This window comes from Strix aluco, chromosome 24, assembly GCF_031877795.1.
Source record: "Strix aluco isolate bStrAlu1 chromosome 24, bStrAlu1.hap1, whole genome shotgun sequence".
NCBI classification, from domain to species: domain Eukaryota; kingdom Metazoa; phylum Chordata; class Aves; order Strigiformes; family Strigidae; genus Strix; species Strix aluco.
In genome coordinates this window covers 8,927,832-8,952,873 of record NC_133954.1, presented here as the reverse complement: position 1 = coordinate 8,952,873, position 25,042 = coordinate 8,927,832, and the positions used below count along the sequence as shown (strand labels likewise).

The following is a 25,042-nucleotide window of genomic DNA, read 5'->3' as shown; positions in this document are numbered from 1 at the left end:
GGGAGGTCGTGTCCTGCTCCCCCCCGCTCCCCCCTGCTCCCCGCAGCCGCGGGTGCCCCCACCGGGGAAGCACCTTCTCTTGCAGAAGGATGGAGCGAACTCTCTGGCAGTGACCCCCCCCTCCAGACCATTGCCCCCCCCCAGACCGTTGCCCCCCCGCCCCCGATTCCGCAGTTCAGAGCAGCCAAAGGGCCCCGCATCCCTCCCGCACCCCCCGGCTTTGGCCACGGGTCGGCGGGGGCCAGAATCGCTCCCCAGGCCCTCGGCACGGGACGCGTCTCAGCAGGTGTTTGCACCTTCCTCCTGCCCCGGCACCCGGGACTGAGCCACCCCCCAGGGAACCAGCGAGGGAGGGGTTGGGGGTGCAGGCTGAGCCCCCCCAAAACGCTGCCCAAAATGTGGTGTGGCCAGAAGCCAGCTCGGCTGAACATGGGGCTGGAGCGTCGGGCAGCTGCCGGGGCTCTGCGGTGCCAGCTGGACCCCCCCACTGTGACCCCCCCCCACCCTGTGACCCCCCACCCTGTGACCCCCCCAACCCTGTGACCCCCACCCCACCGCCCCCAGCGCCCCCAGTAACCAGTGCTCCTGCTACAAAGGGAAAAACTGGGGGGACAAACACATCTGCTGCGGAGACGCATCCCCTGTGCGGGTGGGTGGGTGGGTGGGTGGACCCCGGGGGGGGGCGAGGGGTGCTGGACCCCCCCCAAACATGGTGGCTGCCATTGCCCTGCGGCTGCTCCGGCTCCTTGTCCCCGAGGGCAGCGTGTGGGGACAGGCAAGGCCACGGGCTGGGCTGGGGGGGCCACGTACCCCCCCGACCCGGGGCTGGGGGGGCTCAGCCAGGCACACTGCCCCCCCCCCCCCGCAGCCCGGTGCGGGGTCACCGACCCCCGGCTGCCCGCAGTGGGGACCCCCCAGCCTCATTGTTGCCCCCCTCCCCGTGTTGCTGGGGGGGTTGTCGGCACATGGTGGGGGTCAGCACATGGAGGGGGGGGTCAGCATATGGAGACCCCTTTCCGGGGGGGGTGGGGGGTGCAGCGCAGGCTCGGGGCAGCCGCCAGCCCTACCCGGGGTGGGGGGACACTGCCCGAGCCCCCACTTCGGGGTCGGGGGGGGGCGTGGGGGGGGGTGTCCTGCCCCCGGCTCCAGCCCCACCCCCGGCCCCACCCCCGGCGCCACCCCCGGTTCCCGCCCGGGCTCCGGCACCCGCTCCCGCTCCGGCTCCGTACGCGGCTCCCCGGGGGTGCCGGCCCATGGCGGGGCGCTGAGCCCCCCCCCCCCCCAAAAAACCCCCAGAGCCGGGGCCGAGCGGGGCCCCCCGCCCCCACCATGCGCTGGGGGGGCCTGATCCTGCTCTGCCTGCTGCGCGGGGCGCTGGGAGCAGGTAGGGGGGCTGGGGGGCGAGATCTGAGGGGGGGGGGGGGGCGGGAGTGGGGGTCCGGGGGGGTTGCTGTGCCCGCGGTCCCGCGTGTCCGTGGGCAGCGGGAGGTGTCGCGCCTCGCCCCGGGCTCGGGCTGCGCTTTGGGGGTGTCTTCGCGCCCCACTGGGCACGCAGGTGCGTGACACGCTGCGCCCCACCGCAGGCTGCACCCACAGCAGCCACCCGGCGTGGGACCTGCCGTGGGGGGGCCCTTCCCCGCCCCGTGTCCCCCCACCCTGCGAAACCGATGGGACTGTGGGGTGCCCGGACCCCCCCAAGCAGTGCAGGGCAGCCCTGGGGTGGAGGGGGGCTGTGGCTCCACTGCCGGGGTGCCCCCACCCAGAATTCCGCCCCCCTCGTGGCACGGCTGGTGCTGGCCTGGCGGGGGGGGGGGTGCAGCTGTCGAGTGAGATTTTAGGGGGGATGCCGGAGCCTCCGTGGGGGGCACCACAAACCTCCCAGCAGCGGTGAGGGGTTGGGGTCCCCCAGGGAAGGCGAGTGTGACCCCCCCAAGCACAGAGCCCCTTTCCCCGTCCGTCGGTAGCGGGACGCGTCCCGCCGGCTCCTGCCAGCTCAGCCCTGCTCCCCCCTGCCTCAGTTTCCCCTCCCGGAGGTGCTGGGAACAGAAACCAGCCCCACGGGACCAGGAGGGGACCAGGAGCTCATTAGGCAGCAATTAACTCCCTCTCCCCAGGGAGCAGGTGGGAGCCCTTTCCCAAGGGTGAAGGGAACAGCCTGCGGCCCCCCCCGGGTGGTTTTGGGGTCCCGCTCACAGGGGACAGACGTCCGGGCTCTGTCCCTGCCCGTGGGCGAGCATGTGCCGTCTGCACCGCCTCCGCCCGTGCCGAGCTGCCAGGAAATCTCATGAATCTCTGCAGATTTGGTCCCAAACGGTTTTTTCATCCCCCCCCCACCCCTTCATGCTGCGCTGTGTTTCTGGCCTCCGCTCCCTCCCCAGGGCTGAGCCGGGCAGGGAGAGACGCGGCAGGAGGGGACGAGGGACACGTTGCTTTTGGAGATGGGTGCTCAGAGTCTGCCCCAGCACCCACGCCCCACACCAGCCCCGACCAGGGGGACATCGAGGACACGGCCACGCTGGTGCCCCGTTGTTGAAGCTGCATCTTCCCCATCCCCGGGGCCTCACGCTCCTCCCTGTGCGAGGTGTGAGCCAAGCGGGGAGGGGTTGTAGGTGTTTTGCCTCTGTTCACCCCTCCATCGCAGCTCTCCTCCCCTGCCTGCGGGTGTCTGTCACCCGTCCCTGCACCCGCAGCCACCCCTGACCCGAGAAGCCCTTCCCTGCCGCCCCATCATTGCAGGGATGCTGCTTATCAGGGCTGAGACCCCCCCAGACTCGTGTCACCTAAGCAGAAACTGCCTTGCTGGGGGAGAGGGCTGATCCCAGCCCACAGGCCAGTGCCCTCCTGGTGCGGGACCCTGCTGACCCATCCCTGTACCCCCCCCACACCCCAGGACGCCCCCCCAGGAGCCCGGTGATAGGCGAAGGGCGGCGGAGAGCTCGGGAGACCTCACCGGGGACCGAGGGGACCCGCATCAGCCAGGACCTGGTGGGGGGCAGCCTGGCCATCGACACGCTGCCGGCCAACGAGACACGGATCGTGGTGAGTCGGGGCCCCCCCCAGCCTGCCCCGCGGCAGGATCCGGCCAGCGCCTGACTGCCCACAGCTATTTCCAGGCTGGGCAGGGACCTGGTGGAGACGCTGGCTCTGATTTAATGTGTGGGGCAGCCCAGAGGGTAATTACAGCCCAGCGCGGAGGTGGCCGTGCCCTGGGGATTGCGCCGAGCCCAGTGGCCGTCCCTGCCAGGTCCTGGAGCCATCCCTGGCCTGAAAAGCCGGGGCTGCTTCGCTTGCCATGATGCCACGTGTGCGACGGGGACGATGCTGCCGAGGGTATCGAGGCCGAGTGGGCTCGAGGCCGGGGCGAGGGGGCTGTGTGGGAAGAGGGGGGGTCTCTGGCTGGGGAAGGTGACAGCCTGTGCTGCTGCTAACGAACTCGTGTAGCAGCAGTGTCACCTCCTGGGACATCTCACTCCGGTTCTCACATCCCGGCTGTGCCTAATTACCCGTCCTCAATTAGCTCCTGGTTATTTGTGGCGGGGCCATGTGTCCCTTGGCAGCTGTGGGGGGGTTTGCCCAGCGCTGAGGGCTGAGGGGCTGCGTGGCCGTGGCTGGTTTCTGGTGGAGGACGCGCTGGCCGTGGGGGCTTGTTTTTGCCAGTGGCTGGTTCTGGCTTCGGTGGAATCGGTGCCCCCGTGGCACAGCGTGCAGGGGAGGGAGGAGCAGCTCTGGCTGTTTCCACTCCGCTCGAGCTCCAGCTTGGCCTTGCACGTTGTTGGGGTCGGAGAGGGGCCAGAAGCCAGAAAAGTCCCTGATGTGGAAGTGTTTAAAAAAACCCCAAACCAGCCCAAAACCACCAGTGTCACCATTTGGAGATGCCGGGCAGCCACAGGGAGGGTGTGATGGTGCTTGTGGTTCCCAGGAGGAAAAGGCAGCAATTTCCTGGCGCTCGGCGCTGTCGGGGGGTGAGGAGCATCTGCCCCGAGAGCGGGGCCACGTTCAAGGTCAGGGACGCTGCTTTTCCACGTGTCACTGTATCTCGCTGTGTCCTACCTTGGGGGGTGCCAGCCCAGGGTCTGGAGGGGTTTCCCCACTCTCCTCCCAAAAGGTTTGGGGCGCAGAGGGGCAGCTCTGGACCCAGAGGATGAAGAGGGGTGTGATGCCGGGCATCGCTGGGGTCCCTCCCCGAGCTGTGCCCCACGGCGGCTGCGCTCCCCACTGCTTTGTGGATCCAAAACCTTCCCTCTCTTAATTCCTGCTGTAACCAGAGCAAGGTGACAGATTAGGACATCCTTCTGAGTCATCGATGAGGTCAGGAGCTCGGCAGCCAGCTCCCCCGCGCTCCCGGCCCTGCTTATCCCCCCCTTTTGGAACACATTAGGAAGGCACAGGCGGGGGGAACACGACGAGGGCATGGGAGGTTTTGTCATTTGTCACCCAGTGGTGGCCTGTCCCGGCGTCCCAGGGGGTTTCCAAAGCTTTTGCGTGGGGAGGTGTGTGCTGGGATGCAGCAGGTGGTGGCACAGCCTTCCCCGTGCCTCAGTTTCCCCATCCATAGGGAAGGGGCTGCACCAGTCCCTCCGAGCGAGGAGGGGCTTTGATTGCCGTAGGGAAGCTTTCCCGGGGTCAGAGCTTACGCAGGAGGCAGAGGAGTGTAACGGCTCTCCCTGAACTTTGCCGAAGCTGAAAAATTTACACATTGCAGGCTTTTGCTCAGAGCATTTTATTCCTTGTGACTCCCGCAGACCTGCAGGAGCTCTCCGGGGAATAACACGGGACTGGGGGCGAGGGGGGGTCGGAACGGGCCGAGCAGCAGAAGCGCAGCAGACGGGGACGAGCGGCGAGCGTGGCGGCACGCCAGGCGCTGGCGCGGAGCAGCGGAGCAGCGGAGCAGCGCTTTCCCAAGGAAAATTAAGATGCTTCTCTGTCTGTACCACCCCCCCGGGCATGAACCAGCCTCCCCTGACAGGCGACGGCTCCCAGCTGTGTCCCTGACCGGCCGCACGCCGAAGCCCGTTGGAGAGGCCCTGGGGGGGGCCAGCGTGGCCAGGCCACAGGCTGTGCAGGGCTGGCTGCGCCCTGGGAAATGGCCGGTGTCCCCACGGAGCTGCCCCAGAGCCACGTGTGCAGGTCCCCGGTGGGGATGCACGTCCTTTGTCAGGCTCCTGCCCAGTTTGGGATGGTCTCTCAGGGTTCGGGGAGCCTGGGGGTGCTGCTGGTGGCTGCGGGGGGATGCCCGGGGTCCCTCTCCTTGTTCAGGGTGAGAAGAATGAGGGGGGATCTGATCACAGAGCCGTGCCCCAGCCCGCGCTCCGGGGGTGTCACCCGGGAGAGCAGAGCCCTGCTCCCCACGCCAGGTCCCCCGTCCTCAGCCCCTCGCTCCCGCTCGGCTGGCTCGGCCTCTTTCCCCGCGCTGCCTGTTCCAAGGTTAATCATTTCCTCTGGGCTTCCATGTCTTCAGTTGTTTGCTTCGCTTCTAGTGGTCACTTCAGCTGTAACTTCCAGCCCCTGGCTCTGGAGCAGGATATTTTCTTGCCGGGAAGGTTGCATCTGCTTCGCTCAAGTCTCTCGTGAGTCACGTCTCGTTCTCGCCAGCCAGCCCATCCTCTCTGCGCTCAATCGGTCTCGTGGGCCTTCTCTGCACCTTCTCCAACTGCTCAGCATCCTTTGCTGGCTTCACCCGGGGTTTTTCAGTGCTGGTTTTGTTGCTGTTTTGTGCTGAGGTCGGGTCCTGACTGCTCTGAGCCGTGCCTGGGGGTTTGCATCTCCACGGAGTGAGGTGGGTAACGCTGTGCCCTGTCCCCCCCGTCTCTCCCCGCCCGCAGGAGGACAACCACAGCTACTACGTGTCACGGATCTACGGGCCGGGGGACGCCCGTCTGAGGGGGCTGTGGGTTGACATGGCGGCGGCCAACAGGAGCCAAGTGAAGATCCATGGGATCCTCTCCAACACGCACCGACAGGCCTCGGTGAGCCCACGGGGCTGTTCCGCCACCGGGCGCGTCCCCCGCATCTCCTCTCCCCGCAGGGATTTCCCGATGGTGGCACCTCACCCGCGGCAGCAGCATCCCCTCCACGTCCCTGTGACAGTCTGGGGGAGACCAAGGCTTGGGAGGCGTTTGGTCCCCCCCCAGCCCCTGTCCAGGGCTGCAGGGGATGAGCCATGGGGACCAGGCACCCACAGCATCCCCACTCCCACCCCTCTGCCACCCCTCCAGGCACCGGCCCCGGGATTTTGCTCCAAGCCAGGGCAGAGCCGGTGCCGGTGGGCACAGACCCGTCCCCCCACGTCCCCAGCAGGCGTTTTGCCAAGGACCGAGCGTGATTGTCACCCCATTTCCCTCCCGCAGAGAATCGTCCTCTCCTTTGACTTCCCCTTCTACGGCCACCTCTTGCGGCAGGTCACGATAGCGACGGGCGGTGAGTGGGGATGGAGGGGGTGCCCGCGCTCGGTTGGCGTTGCCGTGGTGGGAGGGCTGGACGTGGCTCTGACCTCACCCCACGTCCCTGAGCCCCGGGGAGCTCAGGCAGAGGAGGGGCTACAGCCCTTCTAGCTTCCTCCCTGCACCCCAAATCTAACCCCTGCCCTGCTGCTGCTGTGCGGGGAGGCGGGTGCTGCCGGTGCCTCGGTTCCCACAGCGGTTGAGGGGATGCAGCGGGGTCTCACAGGCTTGGAGGAAATCTGGGAGGGGATGCTGGGGGTGAAAAAAGGGCTGGGTGAGCCAGGGCAAGGTGGTGGGAGGTCAGGAAGAGGGAGGGAGCATCCCGGGGCCGTCGGTGGAGGGGAGCGTGCGCTGCTTCACCCTCCTCTGCTCGCTCAGGTTTTATCTTCATGGGGGACGTCATCCACCGCATGCTCACGGCCACGCAGTACGTCGCACCCCTCATGGCCAACTTCAACCCCAGCTTCTCCCGCAACTCCACCGTCCAGTACCTGGACAACGGTGAGCCCTGTCCCAGCCACCCCCCGCACAACCCGCGGCGGCTGCGGCCGTGCGTACGGGCAGAGAGCAGGCAGCCTGCCTGCCCGCTCCCGCCTCGTGAAACGGGGCAAAGCTCAGCTGTCCGGAGCAAATAGAGGGGCCGGAGGCAGGTGGGGGTGTGGGGAAGGGGAGCCCAGGGCAGCGGGGGCTGTTCGGGGGGGCTTTGGGCAGGGGCAGCAGGGGTGTTTGACAGGGGCTTGCTCATGGGTCTGCTCAGAGCGAAGCGCTGGGGGTTGGGGGATGAGGGGACGTGGAGCTTCACTGGCGGAAGCGATGTGTCAGGCTGTTGAGATGTGGAGCGAGGAGAGATGAATCACAGAGTCATCTCGGTTGGAAAAGACCTTGAAGATCATCAACCATTAACCTCACACATTACATTGACCTAATGAGAGGACTGATCTGCGCTGGTCCCTCCCCCAGGGACGGTTTTTGTGGTGCAGTGGGACAAGGTCTATCTTCAGGGGAAGGAGGACATGGGCAGCTTCACCTTCCAGGCGGCCCTGCACAGCACCGGCAGAATTGTCTTTGGCTACAAGGAGGTGAGAGATGTTTTTCTGCTGGGGACAGCACGGCAGGAGGGTCCCTCGGGGGATCCCTCTGGGTCTGGGAGGAGACTTGCTGTTGTAACCGTTCACACGCTGAGTCTGGGCATTCCCAGTGCCACCAAAGCACTGGAGAGCTCTGCAGCAGCACCAGGAGCCCTGGGGCCAGGCTGGGGTCCATCACCCCCTCTCTCCCTGGCTGCAGATCCCCGTGCCGGTCCTACAGATCAGTGCCACCCAGCACCCCGTCAAAGCTGGCCTCTCCGATGCCTTCATGATCCTCAACCCATCTCCTGATGTGCCTGGTGAGTTGCTGCATTCGAGGGACTGGGGAGGCGGCTGCCAGGGCTGGGAAGCAGCTGGTCCTGCGGGGATGCCAGGGCTCGCCAGGCACCGCAGCTGGGAGAGGGGGCACGCGGGGACGGAGGGGTGAGACCTTCACGTCTTGGGGCACTTTAGGACATGAGGGTGCACGGTCTGGATTCACGGCGGGGAGCAAGGGAGCGTGAGGAGGGGCTCGGCTGCCCCTCATGTCCTGTGTCCCCTGGTGCATCTCTCTTGGGCTGCATCTCTCTTTGGGTGCATTTCTGCTGGGCTGCAGCTCTCCTGGGCCGCAGCTCTTGGGCTGCATCATCTTGCCCAGACCATGGCGCAGCCTCATGCTCTGGGTGGCCCCAGCCCACGAACGCTGTGTGCTTTGGCGAGGCGCTGCAGGCAAAAGGGCTTCGTGCTTCTCGCCCAGTGTGTTCAAAATCGCTGTGAGCAGCCAAGCTCTCGCTTCCCTGATTTCCAGCTGATGAGGAGGAGGGGAAGAACATTTGCAAACGAGACTGCAGATGGACGAGAGGCTTGGGGGATGCTCGGTGCCCCGTCTCGGTAGGCGTGGGGGTTCAGGGGAGCCTGCAAGCCGCACCGCTGCTGCTCCGGACCGTCCCTGGACGCGTATCACGGCACGGCTGCCGCACGGCCACTGCGGGCAGGGCTGGGACCTGCACCTGTGTCGGCAGGACTTGGGGACGGCTACGTGCATGTCCTCATGCTTATTCCACGTGTGCTGCGAGCTGCGGGCCTGGGCCGAGCTCACCAAAAAGGCTCTTCCAGCCTCTCCCGTCCCCTCTTGTCACGAGGAGCCCAACCTCGCTCCTGCCTCCCCGCGCTGCACCCGGCGCCGTTGCTTTTTCCTTGTTATTTATGGAGCCTGCCATCTGGCCCTCATTTATTACCCGTTTACAACAGTTTGTGTAAAAAACCTCGGCCAGGCTGGATGGTGCCTCCCCTCCCCACCCCGCCAGCCTGCCCTCTCCGGGCTGCTGCCCTCCGTCCCCATGGGCTTGCCGGCCCCTGCCTGCACCTCCTGCCTGCCCTGGCGCTCTGAGGGGAAGTGGGGGGAGAAAAAATGCAAGAACTGGGCACGAAAACCTGATGAGGTGAAGAAAGAAGGGAAGGAGAGGAGGGAGTAGGAGGGGAGAGTCCTGCTCATCCGCTGGTCTCCAAGTGTGGAGCAGAGCTGCGAGGAGCCGCGGCCGTGCTGGAAGGGCGGGTGTGATTCTCCTCGCAGATAAGCGTGATGCCAGAGGAGCATCTTGGCTGGTGACACCATGTGAATTAGTGGCAGACGCTGGGAGAAAATTTGGGAGAAGCTTGAATCCAGGATAGACCCCTCTGGCCCCCAGGATGAAGGGGAAAGAGAAGGAAGGGGGCAAAGCGTGAGGGAGATGGGGGAAGGAGGAGGCTTTGGGGGGAAGGCGGCTGCAGAGCGGGAGCCTGGGGAGCGGTGCGGAGCTCCGGGCGAGCGCTGCGCATGGGGGAGGCTCACAGCCCCGTGAGTCACTGACGAGCAATGTGTTGTGCAGCTTCGTGTTTGTTTAGAGCGATGCAGGACTGGACCGCATCCATCTCGGGAGTCTCTGGTTGGGGAGAGGGGGACAGAGAGCTCCAAGTTCCTCCTAGCAAAACAAGAAAGAGGAGCTCTGTGCCCTGACATCCCTCCTCCCCCCAAGCACCTCCTGCATTGCTTCTGCTGCGGCCTGAAAGCCTCCGACACCGTCCTCCCCCCCAGGAACGACCCCAAGACCTGGGGCCGCCAGCTGGGAGTCAGCAGCAGCCCCACAAGCTTTCCCCGGGGGCACACGCTGGGATTGACCTGTGGGGTAAAACCCCTTCGCAGGGTGGGGAAGGGTGCGCAGGGTGGGTTTGTGCCCAGTCTAAAGCCGAGGCTCCGTCTTTCAGAGTCCCGCCGTCGGACCATCTACGAATATCATCGCGTGGAGCTGGATACCAGCAAGATCACCAACATGTCAGCCGTGGAGTTCACCCCGCTGCCCAGTAAGTGGGACAGGCTGGCGTGGTGCCCCAGAGCGGGTTTCCCTCCTGTGGTTTCATCCAGCAACTACAACAGCCTCTTATTTAGAGCCAGAGGGGGACACCAGGGCTGGAGGAGGCAGGTTCAGTGGGTGCTGGGTGTGGGGCTGCCACCCATCACCTGATGGTTGGGAACCTACAGTGCACCGGAGCAGTGGAGGGTGGGGGGGTGCTATCAGTCCTGCTCTGGGGTCCCGTAGCCACTCTCTGCCTTTGTGAGGAGGCCTGTGCGTGGCTGTCGCTGAACGTACAGCCCTGGTGGGAATTATCAGCTCAGAGACCACCTCAGCCAACAGCAAATCCCACGCGCGTGCCAGCCTGGCTGCGCCACAGCTGAGATGGGATGCAGCGAAGCTCAGCTGGCACAGGGGAAGCTGATAAAGGAGGGATCTGCGGGCAATTACACCTTACCCAATTTGCTCAGTGCTCCCCAACTGAGTGACCAGAGCAGCGGTGCCAGCCACGATGTCCCTGGGAGCGATGGGCCACGGTCCCAAGCTGTGCTCCACGCTGCTCTGCCACCACTCAGTGCGCAGCTGAGTCGATGGCTCTTGTTGCTCACCAGTAGATCCCCTCTCGCCCCAGTTCTTTAATTCCTTATTTCCTGCACTGACAGCTCTTCCCACCTCTCCCATCGCTGAAACTCCTTCTCTTTGCTCTATAAGCTGCAGCTAATTTTGCTGGACACTGGTTCACTTCAGGTCTGTCTACAAGACATTTTCTACGCCTCCACACTCAGATGAAATTTCTTAAGGATCCTGTTAAATAGATACATTTTTAGTGTTTGGATCCAAGGACACATGCGCACGAGGGAAAGTCGTCATGCAGTCCATAAATACAGAGCGGAGAGTAAATCTGTCATGAAGATACCAAGGTTATGCATTTAAACGGTCTCCCCAGGGTATTTTATGACAATTTTAACAGCAGGCAGGGTTACTGCAAAGCAGATCATAAATAAGTATTCTGCAATAATTCTATTTTTTCTCCTTAAGACTTGCTATTTTGTATCTCCCCAGCATCTAGGATAGCTAAGAGCAGTATCTTCAGAGGAGCCACAGAGGTAGAGAGAACTAGCCTCCACTTTTTCTTCTGGGGATTTAATTTTTAGCCTTATTCAGGTCAGAAGTGGATGAACTGGGTTAGCCTTGGCCTCTTCTCCAGAGGTCCTTGCTTGCTGGCTGCCTCCACGTCTGCTCGGGAGAAGTCCAGGGTGGGAGAGCGGAGGAGATCAGGACTGGAGGCCACCAGAAGAGTGTGGGCAGCCCAGGTCCGGGGCAGCCGCTGTGGTGAGTTTGGAGAACAGGGAGCCCGTGGGTAGAGAAGTGATGGAGTGTGCGGGTCAGGACGGAGGAGTGCCAGGCGTCCCCGCTGGGATGGGGACGCTGCTGCCTTTCAGGGTCCTGTGCACCGAGGCAGGATGGGAACCTCTCGTGCTCTGCCTTCGTCACCTGGTAGTTCAGAGCACCACATCAGCTCTCGGCTCTGTCACCGCGGCTGTCAGGGACTCCCCAGGGGCTTGTTAAAGCTGCCAGTTTCCTTGACTTTTTTTGCAGACAAGCCCTCTTGGCCATCTTTTCTAGACAGGGTGACAAGCAAATGATGGTGCTTTACAAGCAGCTAGTCCTCCCCAATGTGGAGATATTCTTGCAGAACTATTTAGTATGGACATAGCAACAGAGGGTTAAACTGCTTGTATTGCTTCCTTCCTTCTGAGAAACACCCTCCGTACAACAAGAAATGGCATAAATCTCAGATGTGTTTTAATTCCCAGCCAAACAGAATGGGAAGACAGACGTTTACAGACGGACTGTGAGTCCACTCCTGCTAGAAAGGTGCTGCCTGGTGCTGCAGGTCCGTTGCAGAGAGAGGTCGGGTTAGAGACTCATCTGTTGATGCTCCGGTTCTACCCAGGCCACCAGCTTTCAGCAGATGCTCCCTTGTGCCCGTGCAGATGCTGGCGCATCGCTGGTACGTCTCTCCTCTCTCTTTTACAGCTTGTCTCCAGCATCAGAGCTGTGAAATGTGCGTGACCTCGGAGCTGACCTTCAACTGCAGCTGGTGTCATGTCCTGCAGAGGTAGCTGGGATGAGTTTCCTTCCCACCTCTTCTCTTGCTAATGTTTCTGTAGCTGGGAGAGCAAGTGCAACTCCAGGTCTGATGCCTGTATCAGTGGTGCTGGTTTTTTATTATTATTTTCCTTTTTTTATTGGGTTTTTTTTGTTGCTTTTTGGTTTAGTTAGGGTGCTGCTCTCAGTCTCATAGCCATGGTTAAGCAGCGATCTGATCTCCGGTTACAAGCCATTGAAAGGAGACATTTCCCGAGGCTTGGGTTTTTGGTCCTGATGTTTCCATGCAGCAGCTGGAACAAGTTGAGACCAGAAGCAAGACTCACATTTTTGTCAGTGAGCTTAAACGTGGGGGAAACTTGCCCTGACTTAGGCTGTGATTGCAGACAGAAGTGCAGGGCAGGGAGGCTGGGACAGGCTCAGGTCTGAAGGACGGCCGGGGATGCTCATCAGCCCCTCAGCTGCAGGGGACAGGCCCTCTTTGTGGGGGACGAGACACAACAAGGGTGGGGGGCTGCTTTTTTGGGGGTAAACAGAGGATCTGGGGGACGGGGCTGGCCCTGCTGCAGTCCCAGCCATGCAGCAGTCCTGCTCCGTGCTCTCCTTCAGCTCGAGCAGCGCAATACGGAGCATGAGAGAGTCTAATGAGATTTTGCTGAAGTATTTATTTAGAGCTAGTGGCAGGGGAGAGGACCCAATAACACAGATCCTCACAGGCGGCACGGGGACGGCCGTGCTCGGGAAATGCCCGGCTCTCCCAGGAAGGCACATGGGCTGGCCCCTTCCCAAGCTGCCTCCTGCAAGAGCTCGCCCTGGCATCGCTCGCAGGGCACCTTCATTCCTCCTTTCTGTAGCCCTTCCCTCGTTACGCTCAACACTTGCACCCTTTCCTTATACGCAAGGTATGAGCAGGGCAGCTGGGATGAGGAGAGATCCTGAGACATCAGCAAAGCAACCCTATAAATCAGTGTTGATTCACTGCCTTTTGGTGGGCTGGAGAACAACCCGAGCCAGGGGAACATCATTTTTCAATGACAGTTGCTCAGCGGTGGCTTCAGATCAGAGAATATTATGTTCTCGCAGCTGAGAGAGATGCGTGAAACCAGATGTGGCTTTGGTAGCAAAACCAAGCCTGAGATACAGTGGCTTAGTCTGGATCTCGTTTGGGCTGAAACCCCAGGGTTCAAGGACTTTGTCATTCTGCTTATTCCTAATCCACGGTGTTTGCAAACCCCATCTTCCAAAATCCAAGTCGTCGTTGCTGACGTTTGCTCTTATCGCTTGTAGTACGGTGACTTCTTGATGCGTTGGCTAAAAGCCACGCTTCCCGCAGCCGCAACGGCGGATCGACAGCTCGGCCCTGAAGAGCTTAGGTTACAAATGGAAAGTACAAATGGCAAGCGTGGCGGAAACTGCAGGCTAGAGCAAGCCTACTGCTATCTTGTTGGCTTTCAACCAGGTTGGTTTTGTAAAGCCAACATCATCTTTTCCAAGGAAGCTGGTAGGGTGGCTTCCAGGGTTTGAACATAGATCCTGAGTCCAGCTCATTGGTTTAACCCCAGAGTCCTCTTAGCTCTCTTCTGGATGGTGGAGTTTGTATTTTTGCTTTTGCTGAGCCCGTAATTGTTACAGGAACTGTACTTTCAGCAAAGATCTCAGTGACTCAGCAGGACCTGAAGTTCTTTGTGGCTTCTCCTCTTTTACTGGTTGGTAGTTGGGTAAATTAGTGCTTGTATGAGCTGAACCCCTGATTCATATTTTAGTATCTCCAGAAACTTCCCAAAGGTCAGAGTGCTATTTCATTCCCTCTGTTTCTGTAGAGATTTCTCTAGCTGGTGTTTTCTTGATGCAGTTTATAATTTCTTTAATGTGTTTTTCCTGTGCAGATGTTGCTGGAAAAAAAAACACCTCGTGAAGATCATGGCCTTGTCCTGGCACAGAGTCTGGGGAATGGAAATTCAAACTCAGTCTATATATTTTTCCTATTTCTCTGCTTCTCCGTTTCCCTTGGAGAAGCAGTGTTGACCCTTTTCCTTCTCTGTGAAGAGGAACATTTGGGTCCTCCCAGCACAGCTGTACTGGAAACCCCATGTCTTTGGAGACCAACTTGTATATAATCTTTCCAGTCCTCAGATATTTGTTTGTCCAAGTGTACACAGTGCCCATCGGGGCAGTGTTTGGGACTCTCAGGCAGCTTAGAAATCGCTAGTGATGCCCCCCCCGCCCCTAGAGTGAGCATTATTATTGCTGTGTCTTTTGGGAATTCACATGCCACAGGTTAATCCTGCTTTTCCCCGCAGATGTTCCAGCGGCTTTGACCGATACCGTGAGGAGTGGCTGTCCTACGGCTGTGGCCAGAAGGTGAGACTGAGAAGAATCACATCTCTTAGGTCCTCTGCTAGGAATGATGCTGATCTGCAGAAAAAACAGTGGTCATAGCCCAGCTCAAAACATTCACGCTCGGCTCCTCTTGACCCGTGCTGTTCTGGAACAGACCGAGTATCCCTTTGGATGTCCCCTTCCCGTTACAGCAGGACCTCACAGAGGATGTCTGTACTGGAGTGGTTAAAACATGGTCCATCTAATCCAGCATTTGCCTTGCTGGTGTCTTGTTTCTGTGTTGGTCGGTGCTGGATATTCAGTAAAGGTGCAGAGACCTCCATAAATTACCAAACGGTGCAATCTGAGTACACTGGGATATTTTTTCCTTCACCTTCTGAAGCATGACTCTTAGTCACTCACAAGCCAGAAGACATTAGCCCTTGTGATTTTTTTTTTTTTTTGTCCTTGTTAGCACAATTATCTCCACATTGGATGAACTAGTTTCTTTGTCTCAGAAAGATCAACTCTAACGAAACATCTGTTTCTGCTTTGGGTTGGGTTTTTTTTGTTTTATTTTTTCCCCACTGAAAACTCGGCTTTGTTCCCTGTTAACCAAGAGGGCTGAGTGAGGGAAAAGGAGGTCACAGGACCGCTGTAAGGTCATCCAGTGATGCAAGAAGGTCAGACTGTAGGACCTTGCCAGATCATTGTCATTTGTCCTACTTCAGTGGTTCCCAAACATTTCCTCCTCTTCTCCAACCTCCAGGTCACCCCCCTGCCCCATACTTGTGGCACTTCTGGACTATGTCCCCTGCTTCCACTCCAGTGTTGGAACCCCAAGGGCTCGGCAGCCCTAAGCCTGGGAAGCACAGTCCTCACCACTGGCTTCCTGGCACTCCTGCTGGAGGAGAGCTGGGAAAAGTAGCTGTTCTCCATTTTCCTTCCAGTCAGATGAGAAGACCTGCGAGGATTTAGCAGAAGGCGACCACTATTCAGCACCTCCCGACAGCTCTTTCTCACCTCTGGATGAGGATGTCACCACCTCCACGTCCTCGCTCTTCATCGACAGCCTCACTACAGAAGGTAGGGGCAGGTGGGGTGAGCAGCTGTGGCAGGGACACCCCATCCTCAACGCTTATCCCTGGAGAGATCTTTCCCTCCAACGCCTCGTAAAGGCAACTCGTATCCAAATAAATGCAACAACAAACCCGTCTTTGAAGCGCAGGGCAGGGGTGGGAACAGGAGGCAGTGGAAAGGAGAAGCAGGGCCAGCCTAGGAGGTGAGACTCGGAGTGATGTGGGAAGGGGAGAGATGAAACCCGCCAGTGGGAAGAGTTTTACAGTTGCATCGCAGCCTTTTTACACATTTGTGAAGGTCATCGAGCAAGCAGTTCCTGGTGGACAGACACCCCAGCATCGTAACAGGTTAATATTCTTATAGTGGGGCTCAGGCTTTTAATGTGCTTGGTCCTGAGGGCTGCCAGTGCTCTCAATAATACAGCCCAGGCTTGTGATTGCCCCCTGCTCCGGAGTGGTGTTCGTTCCAGCATAGGAAAGCTCCACACAAGGACCCGAGTTTCCCTCGAGACACCCATGTTCTAAAGCTTGATAAGCCTATTAAGACAGGGCTGGCTCCTCCGATCCTAGCGGCAGGTATCACTTCAATTTTGCTGCTTAATAGTCCCTAACGCAAACTGCTAATTAGAATAAATAGAAAGGAACATTAGTAATTGTCCTTCAGCAATGGGAAGGAGTTGGGGAGGGGGGAAACGGAGCGCCTGGCTGACAGAGTTGACTTTGAAAGGAGCAATTAAAGGAGGGGGGAGTGTAACACCACCACTGAGATTATTTTCCAACTCATCGCCAATTCTTGGAAAAAGAACAAGAGGCTTTCTGTGACATAGTCAAGCATGAAGTTAATTTGTAATCTTGGAAGGAAACAAACAGCCAGCTGCATCAGGCAGCGAACTTTATCTGGAGAAGCACAGCAAAGGAACAAGCAGAGCAAAGGAGTGGAGCCACCCCTCTGCATCCTCCCCAGCCAGCCCAGCTCGCTGGCTCTGCTCATGGAGATGTTTGTGAACGTCTCTGACTCGCTGGTTGTGTGTCAGCGCTGCAGCCACCCAACGCGTCAGCCCAGGAGGAGAGACTCCTGGACGAGGATTTCAGCTGGACTCGCAAGGGTGGTGGTGTGGAGAGCACCAAGACACAAAGCCCTGTACAATATATCCTGGTTCTTCCAGAATGAAATGAAGAATGGAACTGGATTTTGGGCCCCTGTGCCAGACGTCTACAGCGTAACATCCCATTGATTACTCAGGGTGTATTAGCAGCATATTGTGCAAATGCCACAGTCTGAACGCTCGCAGGGGCTCAGGGCCCGTGCAGCATTCAGTTATTGTTCTGCTTTGCACACTGAACATATTTAGGTTTCCTCAGATGTTCGTGCTCCAGGTGCCACCTTTGTGAAAGAAGACAATAAACTATAAGCCACGTGCTTCCACCAAACTTGGAGGTTTAAAACTGTCGCTGGCCACATAAATGCTGTGCAGGAGGTGTGTTCTGTCACTGGCCCCATTACAGGGGGATGAAAGCGGGTGGGAAGCATACAGAATATCATAGAAGGCTCCTAACTTTATTTTTGTTGCCTTTGTTTTCTTCTTTTAGATGATACAAAGCTCAATCAGTATGCCGGAAGCGAAGGTAAGCCCTTAATCTTCTCTCTGCCTGCTCACATTCGTTCCAAGTGAAAACATGTTACACTGAAATCAAATGCACTGGGGAGTTGCGATCAGTCAGCGGGGTGGACAGGTGACTGAGATTGGAGGGATGTAATCAAGATAAGACTCCTGTTGTCCTCACCCTGATTAATACCATTTCAGATAGTGAAAAGTGAGAGTCGGGACTAATCTGTTTTACCCTGATGCTGTTTGTCTACTTTTCCCACTTAGTCCTGCTGCGCAAACTAAGATGATGAATTTTCTCTTTGCATGTAATTCCCTTTCTTTGCAGTTTTTGCGTAGACACAAAGTCCTTTTTTCTTTTGAATTTCCCCAGCTGTGCCAAAGAGCACTGTAAAATCCAAATATAAAAAGTCTCCTTAGCCCAGCTCTGCCTTTTTCACCTCTGTTCCCATGAATCCCCTCTCAGGCCGAGTCTGTTGGTCACCCCAAGAGCAGGGAACCAAACTGCCCTTACTAATTCCAGAGTGTGGGAAAGATCCAAGCCCTCTTTGCCTGCAAGACCTGTGGTCGGACGCAAACCACGAGCCCATCCCTCTTACCTGAAAGCAGCTCGTGGAAGCTACACTGGCTAAACTGGGTGCAGGATCCGTTCCTTTGCAGGCACAGGGCCTTTGAAATGCATGATCTTCCCAGTTTCAGCCAAATTGCTCCCCAAATGGCTGGTAATGTCACTGTTAATATATGCCACACCCCCCCCTCTGTGGCTCCGTGCAATTGCATATTCATAGCCGAGCACTGAGGGCAAGCTGGAGGGCTGTGGGTAAGACACACTGAGGACCCTGCTCAGCATATGGCTAATGGCTTTCTATCGGAGTGAGCAGCCAATATATAAAGAATATGGATTGAGGAGGGGGTTTACTGCATGGTGGTGGTTTAATCTTCTTTTAAACCAGCTACTGCCATCATCTGAAAGGGATGCTGGAGCTCAGACTACTCTCTGCTGCATCTTCCCCTCTTGTTGAGCCAGACAGCAGCAGGCTAAGTTGCTCAGTCGTACGTGCAGAGCTCTGGAAGGTCTTGCCTTGCTTTTCTTTTCTGTCCTTTCTTTCCCCGAGGTCTCAGCACGGTTCAAGACTCAAGTGAATTCTTTTTCGCAGGTGTGGGAAGCAGCCTTCCTTCCAAGAAAGCAGGCGCCCCGATTCACACAGGTACTATTGTGGGGATCGTTCTGGCTGTGTTGCTCATTGCAGCTATTATCCTTGCTGGGATTTACATCAACAGCCACCCCACCTCCAACGCTGCCCTGTTCTTCATCGAGGTGAGTGGACAACCTTACCCCCGGCTGTTTTTTTCCTCCTCTGCCATCAACACAAATCCCAACCTAGAGGAGAGCAGGGAGCAGAGAGAAAGGGAGAGAGGAACTTTGACAGAGTTCATATCTGAGTTTCTTTTCATGGTCCTACAGTCACAGCTAATCTTCCAACCTCCAGTTGATGATGTTTTAAACTTAGGCTCTCTCCCTCCCACACTGTTTTATTTTGCTCCCTTTCACACATTGCCTTTTTTTCCCCCATGCAACGTTAGACTTTTCCACCTGCTTGCATGAGCAGTCGACATGCAGCCTGGTTGGAGGGCTCAGTTGGAGCTATGACATAATTGAGATCGCTGCCTTTTGAATTGCCCAGCTGGATTTTGTTGACTAAAATTGTCAGACTTTACTGATAGATGTCATGCCATCAGCTACTGTGTAAGTGGTGGTGTGAATGCTCTAAATGGAAGATTTTAATTCTCGGAAAGACAGGGGGTCCGACAATCTCCATCTGCTGTTAAAAGCCAGAAGACCGCTTGGTGTAGGATCCCGAGGCAGTCAGAAGTGGGCTGAATCCTGGCATAGGAGCTGCTGCGGAGGGAGTGAGCAACACTTAGCCCTCAGCCTTTCCTTATCACTTGCTGACTTTTTCCTAGAGCACTTGTCTTTCCTCCATCTGTCCTGTTTGCAGAGACAGGCTTCAGAGAATTGATCTACACAGCCTCTACCAGCTTAGTACCTGAGCGCTTGGCAATGTTTGATGCATTTATCTACCCCTGGCTGAGAAGGGGCAATGCATTGTCCCTGTTTTGCAGATGGAGGGGACACACAGAGCTGACGTGTATGTGGTCGCACGGGAAGCCCACGGCCAGCCTTGGCCGCACAGGGCACCCTTGTTCTGAGGCTGATGTGGGATTTCACTTCAAATTTCCATTTCCTCCCCACTCCCCATTTTAACCTTATTAGCGGGTCAGCTCAGTGAGATCGATGCATTGTAATGAACTCTTTATTAATAAAAAATAAATTTTAAAAAATCGCTTCCTGCTTAAAAAAAGTCAAACTTCCACAAAGACAGCATTGTTTTTGTTGCAGGACCGAGTTTCCAATTTCCCCGCAGGCTTGGCGTAAAAGGCTCTGTCACAGCTTCTGATGGGTCTTTGTTTCTGTCCACAGCGAAGGCCACATCACTGGCCTGCCATGAAATTCCGAAATCACACCAACCATGCAACGTACTCGGAGGTGGAGCCGACCAGCCAGGAGAAGGAGGGCTTTGTCGAAGCAGAACAGTGCTGAGCGCTTCTCTCCCTGCGTCTCGAACCTCCCATGTCTCAAGTGTTGGAGTCTTCTGTTATTCTATTGCAAAGTCTTTCCCCTCTTGGAAAAGAAACGGCAAGTAGAGGAAAAAGACCCAATGGAGCATTTGGAAAGAAAGAGTCAGGGTGATGTGAGGCTGGACTTGCCTGGATTCCCCACGGGACAGCAGAGCCTGCAGCCCCGCACTGAAGCCCTGGATGTGGTGGTAGAAAAAAACGCAGTCAAAGTTTTGGTTTGGCGTGGGTTTTTTGTTTTGTGGTTGGGTTTTTTCCCCGCTGTGTGTGGCTGACCTCTTCCCTCCTCCACCAGGACTCTTAACAGGGGCAGCAAAGAGGGGACAAATCTCGGTATGGGCAAAATACGCAGTTGCTTCAAGCAGCAGGCCCTTGGGGACAGCAAAACTGTTGATTTTTGCTGCACACTGGCTCTGCCCGCACTCAGGAAAGTCGGCTGGTTGCCTCTTCCCCTCTCCAGGGAGAGGCTGGGTGGGTAGGGGTAGGGGCTGTTGGTGGCCCAGAGAGGCAAGGTTGGCTCTCCAGGGCTCACCTCCCCTCTCCCATCCCCTCTCTCCCAGCTCTGTCCCTTTCTCCACTCTCCCCTTCACCTTCTTTTGGGGCAGGCGACATTTAATTTTGTCCTCATGGCTGAGAAGCCTTGAGCCCTTGTCTTTTCATCCTGCAGTTGGTCTTCCACCACCACAGCTGCAACTCCCTCCCCTCCTCTCCCTTCAAAGCAAACAGCTTCCACCCCCTGGCTCTGGAGAAGGGGAAACCTGATCTATTTTAAGGGCAAAACCCTGCGGAGGATTCACCTTCAGGATGTTTGTGAGCCAACAGCTCTGATGCACTTTTTGGCATCTAACTAGTTTGCTAAATTACTATGACCCTTAGCCCAAAGGAGACAGAGTGTGAAAAACATCTTAAGATTCCTTCAAAATATGTCCTCATGATGTGGCCACTAATCCAGCAGGAACAGAGTAGGTTTTGGTGGAAGAGAAAGGGGACTAGTGAAAGCAGTGTCCTCCCACGGGCTAAATCCTGAAGTAAATCCGAGCTCCTTCATGGGCATTTCACATAAATAAGGAGTAAAGGCATACACGCCTTGACACCGTTGAAAATCTGAAAATCACCTTGTTAACATCATAGTTTTTAGAGTCTACTCAAGTCAGTGGAATTTTTTTCTATTTGTTTATTTTGTGACGTCTGTGATAGGCCCTGGTCTGGATTTGTACGTATATCATGATTCCAGAATCTAACCCTGACTAAGGGCTTTGAGATTCCAGAATCTGACCCTGCCTAAGGGCTTTCTCAGGGTTTTCTACTCCTTCTGTGCAATCAGAATTCAAGACTAATCTGCAGAAACACTCTACCCTACTTCCACAGACACCAGCTGCAGGATTGGGCCCTAAACTGAGGAAAGTTTGTATAAAAAAAGAGACCAAAGTCCAGTGTAAGGTAAAGTTTTCTTTCCCCCACCAAAAAAAGGTGTTGGTTGTATGGGGCTTCTTTTCCTTTTTTTTTTTTTTTTTTTTTTTTAATTTTCCCTTGATCCTCAGTTATTTATTCTGATAATCATGTTTGGTGCATATTTTATCCACTGGCTGGTTCAGCTGTCACTGGTGGTGATTACTGCCAAAGGCAGGGTCTGTCTAATTAATGTTTTCCTTCTCATCTGCTGAATTTATATAGCCATTAAAGATAAATATGGATGCTTTGTGGCATTTAGACCCCAGATTATACTTTCTCATACATAGCCACTAGGGAGACTTTTGCTGCATCTTATTATGGCATAAAGGCACCAAAACGCTCAAACAGGGTAAGTCAGACTGAGCCGTGCCAAGTTGTTAAGGCTCAGACAGTCTCTCTTTAGACATATTTTGAAGATAAACTTTATTCCCAAATAAAGCTTGCAACTGGAAGGTTGGTTTTTTCCCCCTGTTTCCCTGAAGTAGAAAGAATTCAAAGGGATGCTGTCATCTAGTTTTTGCCTAGGATCTGATCTCCTTTGAAATGGTTATGAGCTGGTAAGGAGTTTTCTCTGGATTTAACTCTTTTCAAGTAATGGCCTTGTTTTTACTGTTTTTCTGAACATGCACACACAGTAACAGCAAGATTTTAGGTACTCCTCTTACCCCTAGAAATGCTAGGTAACAGCCAAGAGTTCTGGAATGCTGAGAATTTAGAAGGAATGAGACTTTAAATAGTGTGCAATTGAGCTGTATAAATCACTGGTGCATTACTGCAGCCAGGATCTTAGAAGGATTCAGAAGAGGATCAGATACTCAGGTGGAGAATAACAACATCCAAGTGCCATAGCACAGAAATGGCTGAGATACGTAAGACACCTGTACTTCAGGGGAGAAGCCAAGTTCTGAGTGCCTGGAGTTAAAAAGGCTTTTTTTTTTTTTTTTTTTTTTTTTCCTTTAAGGAAAGAAACAAAACAAACCAGGCTTTTCTGTAGCTGTGCACCAGATGACTGGTCTACCTTCTACTGAGGAATGTGGTTTGGGGTATTGTCAGGTAGAGCATTAACGGCTCCAATTCACCATCTCTAAGACCTTGTGGTAGAGTAGGTGGAGAATTTACTGCCCATAGTCATGTGCGTGCTCGGAGCTGAACGTCTGGATCCAACCAGCATCTCCCACTGCCCAGCCTGGAGAACCTTGCTGTGTCTCAAGAAGGAGAAAAAGAATATTCTGTCCTACCTTTCGACATGAGGTGTAGCTCTGGGCACCTGAAGTACCCATCTGGGAAGCTCGTGAGTCAGCAATATTCTTTGCACATGGCTTTGTAGCGGAAGAGAAGAGGTTTTCTATTAAATTCTGGAAAATGTAATGGTGGCATTGCCGATGCCTAGAAGAAAGAGAAAAATGTCTTTACCATCAACAAGTACTGCTCTAATGTTGAAGAGGAGAGTCTGGGTGCAAGTTTAATGCTGGCTGCACCAAGTCAAACACCTCAGGATCAACACTCCCTTCCTACCTGTGTAACTCTGACTTCAAGATGCCGGTTAATCTTGGTAGTCTCGAGTGCCGAAGCAAGAACGTGATGATGGCAACTATGGCATAAAAAGAGGTTGATTTTGCTTTTAATCGTGTGGCTTCTCTAGCCACATCCTGAGGTTTTCCTCTGGATTCTGATGAACCCAGCATTGGGGCTTGCTTCAAAGCAGACTGCATAATGTACATGTGTATATTGACCTGTATATTTTATAGCTATCAAATGGGCTGGGGCTGTTAGCTGTGCTCAGTCCGCTGCTCAGCTGGTTAAAAGAAGATGCAAAACACAAACAACTGCTACGGCTCCTCATTTGTCTTTCCAAGCACCGTGCCCTGGCAGTTTGTGGCGACTGCTGAGCACATCGTTCGGGCGTAAGGCAGCTGCCTGTCATCAGGCAGAAAATGGCATCACGTGTCTGCGCCTTGGCCACTCGCCTGCGTTCAGCAGTTGGGAAAACACAGCGCAGGGTTTATCGGAGACCAACGAGAGGTTGGTTGGTTCTGCTCCTGTGAAAGTTGGGGGCTAACCCCCCCATTTTTGACATCAGTGGGAGCAGGACCCAGATCAAAAAATATTCTCTTAATAACTAAAGGCCTACTTTCCACATACTTGAATTTACAGCACAGTTGGACTATTTTGAGGGACTAAAGGCACTTTAACTGTCTTTTAATGCAATGTATTTACTATGGATTATCTGCATGGAACACAGTCTTAATATTAAAAAAAAATCTTCCTTTTGGACTGCTTTGTTTTCAAAATAAAACATGCAAAGGATTATTGGTCATGTTATGTGAACTTCTAAGCGGGATGGGAATTATTTTCATCTTGTATTCTTTCAACTGACATTGTAAGAATACAAGGATTTTTTTTTTAAGACATCCTTTTCTGTCTTAGTAATAACACATCATTATCAGGAGGTGTTCCCAGGACATCTCTAGGATAAAAACTAATGTAATTGAGGTTTGAATCAAGACTGTAATTTTCTTCTCATTTTATTCTGCTCAGCTTATTTAGATTTTTTTTGCAGGCTTCTCAGCTTGAACAATGAAGTTTGCTTGGCCCATTTGACTTTTTGACAGTAGTCAGGTTAAGTGCTTTGATCTCTGCATTAGCACCAAATTAGTTCAGAAATGTAAATCACTTTAAAGGTCATTATCTGAGACCTCTGGGTAGCACCTCCACGCACATCGCTATTGTACATCAAAAGCACGAACAAATTGGCATGATGCAGTAACTGAAAGGAGATGATGAACTGTAGGAAAAGGCCCATCTTGCAATTAACTACGGATATCAGTAGATTGAACCCCGGGGGAGCTCTGACAGCACCGCTTCCATGCGTGTTACACCTCGAGCAGCTGATAAGGACAGAGCCAGCACAAGGACCTACCCGTAGCCCTCTCCACGTGCTTACCCTGCCAGCTGCTGTACCACACAGAAATTCCCACAGCAGCACAGAAATTGGAGCAATTCCGTCCTGCTTCACATCCCCTACGAGAGGTCAGCGTGAGCCTCGTCAGAGACATACCGGGGCTGTTCGCAGAGGCAGGACGGAGCTGTTAAGGTACTGGGTTGTGGGCCAGGAGTCGGAAGTCTCCGATGATAGAAGATCTCCTGGTATCTCAGTTGCTCGTCTGTAATATATGAACAACACCACCGTGTTTTGCCTGTGGCTGGTTAAATTGTAAACTCCCCAGCCCGGGGCTCTTTCCTAGCATGCACATATACTGTTCTGGGCCTTGATTCTGCTCGAGGAGCTTCATGCACAATTTTCTAAGCGTAACTTTGTCCCTGCTGCTGTTCCAAAGTGAACGTCAGTATTTTTTATACCTCCTTTCAATGGCTATGACCATGTTGCAATATTGGAAAAAGAAGTAATATATCAGCTTCTTCTCATTTTCCCTTTCACCTTCCCAAGCCCCTCACACCCTGTTCATCCCCTCTTCCCCCAGAGTCTTTTCCAGGTTGGGAGAAACCAGAGAAATTAATTTAAACATGATCAAAGAATTCTACTCTCCCAATGCCTTGCTCTATTTCTCTGAGCAGAAATGCAGCAGATATATAATTAGAATATATATATTCTATTTTTATATATATACATGTACACACACACAAGCAAATACTTTATAATATGCAAAAATGTCAGCTCTCCTGAACAAATCGTTGTCACACTAGACAACATCCCAGAAACAGGGGGAAAAAGACTTTAGCCATTATGCAAATAAACAAGGGTTTATACCCTGGAAATGCAACTGCAACCTCAGGTACAACAGCATGCTGAACCATAATTAATAGCACTGAAAGCAAGTAGGGAGCAGATTGCTACAAAAGGGCCTGTGGGTGGTGGAATAAAATCTCAAATAGATGCACAGCTCTGAATCTGCATTTTACAAGTGCTGTGGAATTAAGCTTTGGTTACAACTGGGAGCAGGGAATTAGGGCTCCTGAAGTCCTTGCCTGGTTGTATAT

General features: G+C 55.0%; 1 protein-coding gene across 1 annotated transcript; it reads left to right on the top strand.

The window, feature by feature from the left end:
* Nucleotides 1-1,290: 1,290 nt before the first annotated feature.
* On the top strand, nucleotides 1,291-23,353 carry PLXDC1 (plexin domain containing 1). The gene is made up of 14 exons (XM_074849684.1): nucleotides 1,291-1,384; nucleotides 2,891-3,039; nucleotides 5,823-5,966; nucleotides 6,348-6,417; nucleotides 6,819-6,941; nucleotides 7,401-7,519; nucleotides 7,728-7,827; nucleotides 9,752-9,847; nucleotides 11,878-11,959; nucleotides 14,250-14,310; nucleotides 15,219-15,354; nucleotides 16,938-16,973; nucleotides 18,112-18,272; nucleotides 19,437-23,353. Exons 1-14 carry the CDS (start codon nucleotides 1,330-1,332, stop codon nucleotides 19,554-19,556), a joined length of 1,452 nt encoding a protein of 483 aa, XP_074705785.1. The 5' UTR covers nucleotides 1,291-1,329; the 3' UTR covers nucleotides 19,557-23,353.
* Nucleotides 23,354-25,042: the final 1,689 nt, after the last annotated feature.

Bases quoted from the DNA above. Each gene is read 5' to 3' on its own strand.
- PLXDC1 (XM_074849684.1), top strand. From the start codon at position 1,330: ATGCGCTGGGGGGGCCTGATCCTGCTCTGCCTGCTGCGCGGGGCGCTG. The intron at 1,385-2,890 runs GTAGGGGGGCTG...CCCACACCCCAG, and splicing joins GCGCGGGGCGCTGGGAGCAG to GACGCCCCCCCAGGAGCCCG. The intron at 16,974-18,111 runs GTAAGCCCTTAA...TCTTTTTCGCAG, and splicing joins TCAGTATGCCGGAAGCGAAG to GTGTGGGAAGCAGCCTTCCT.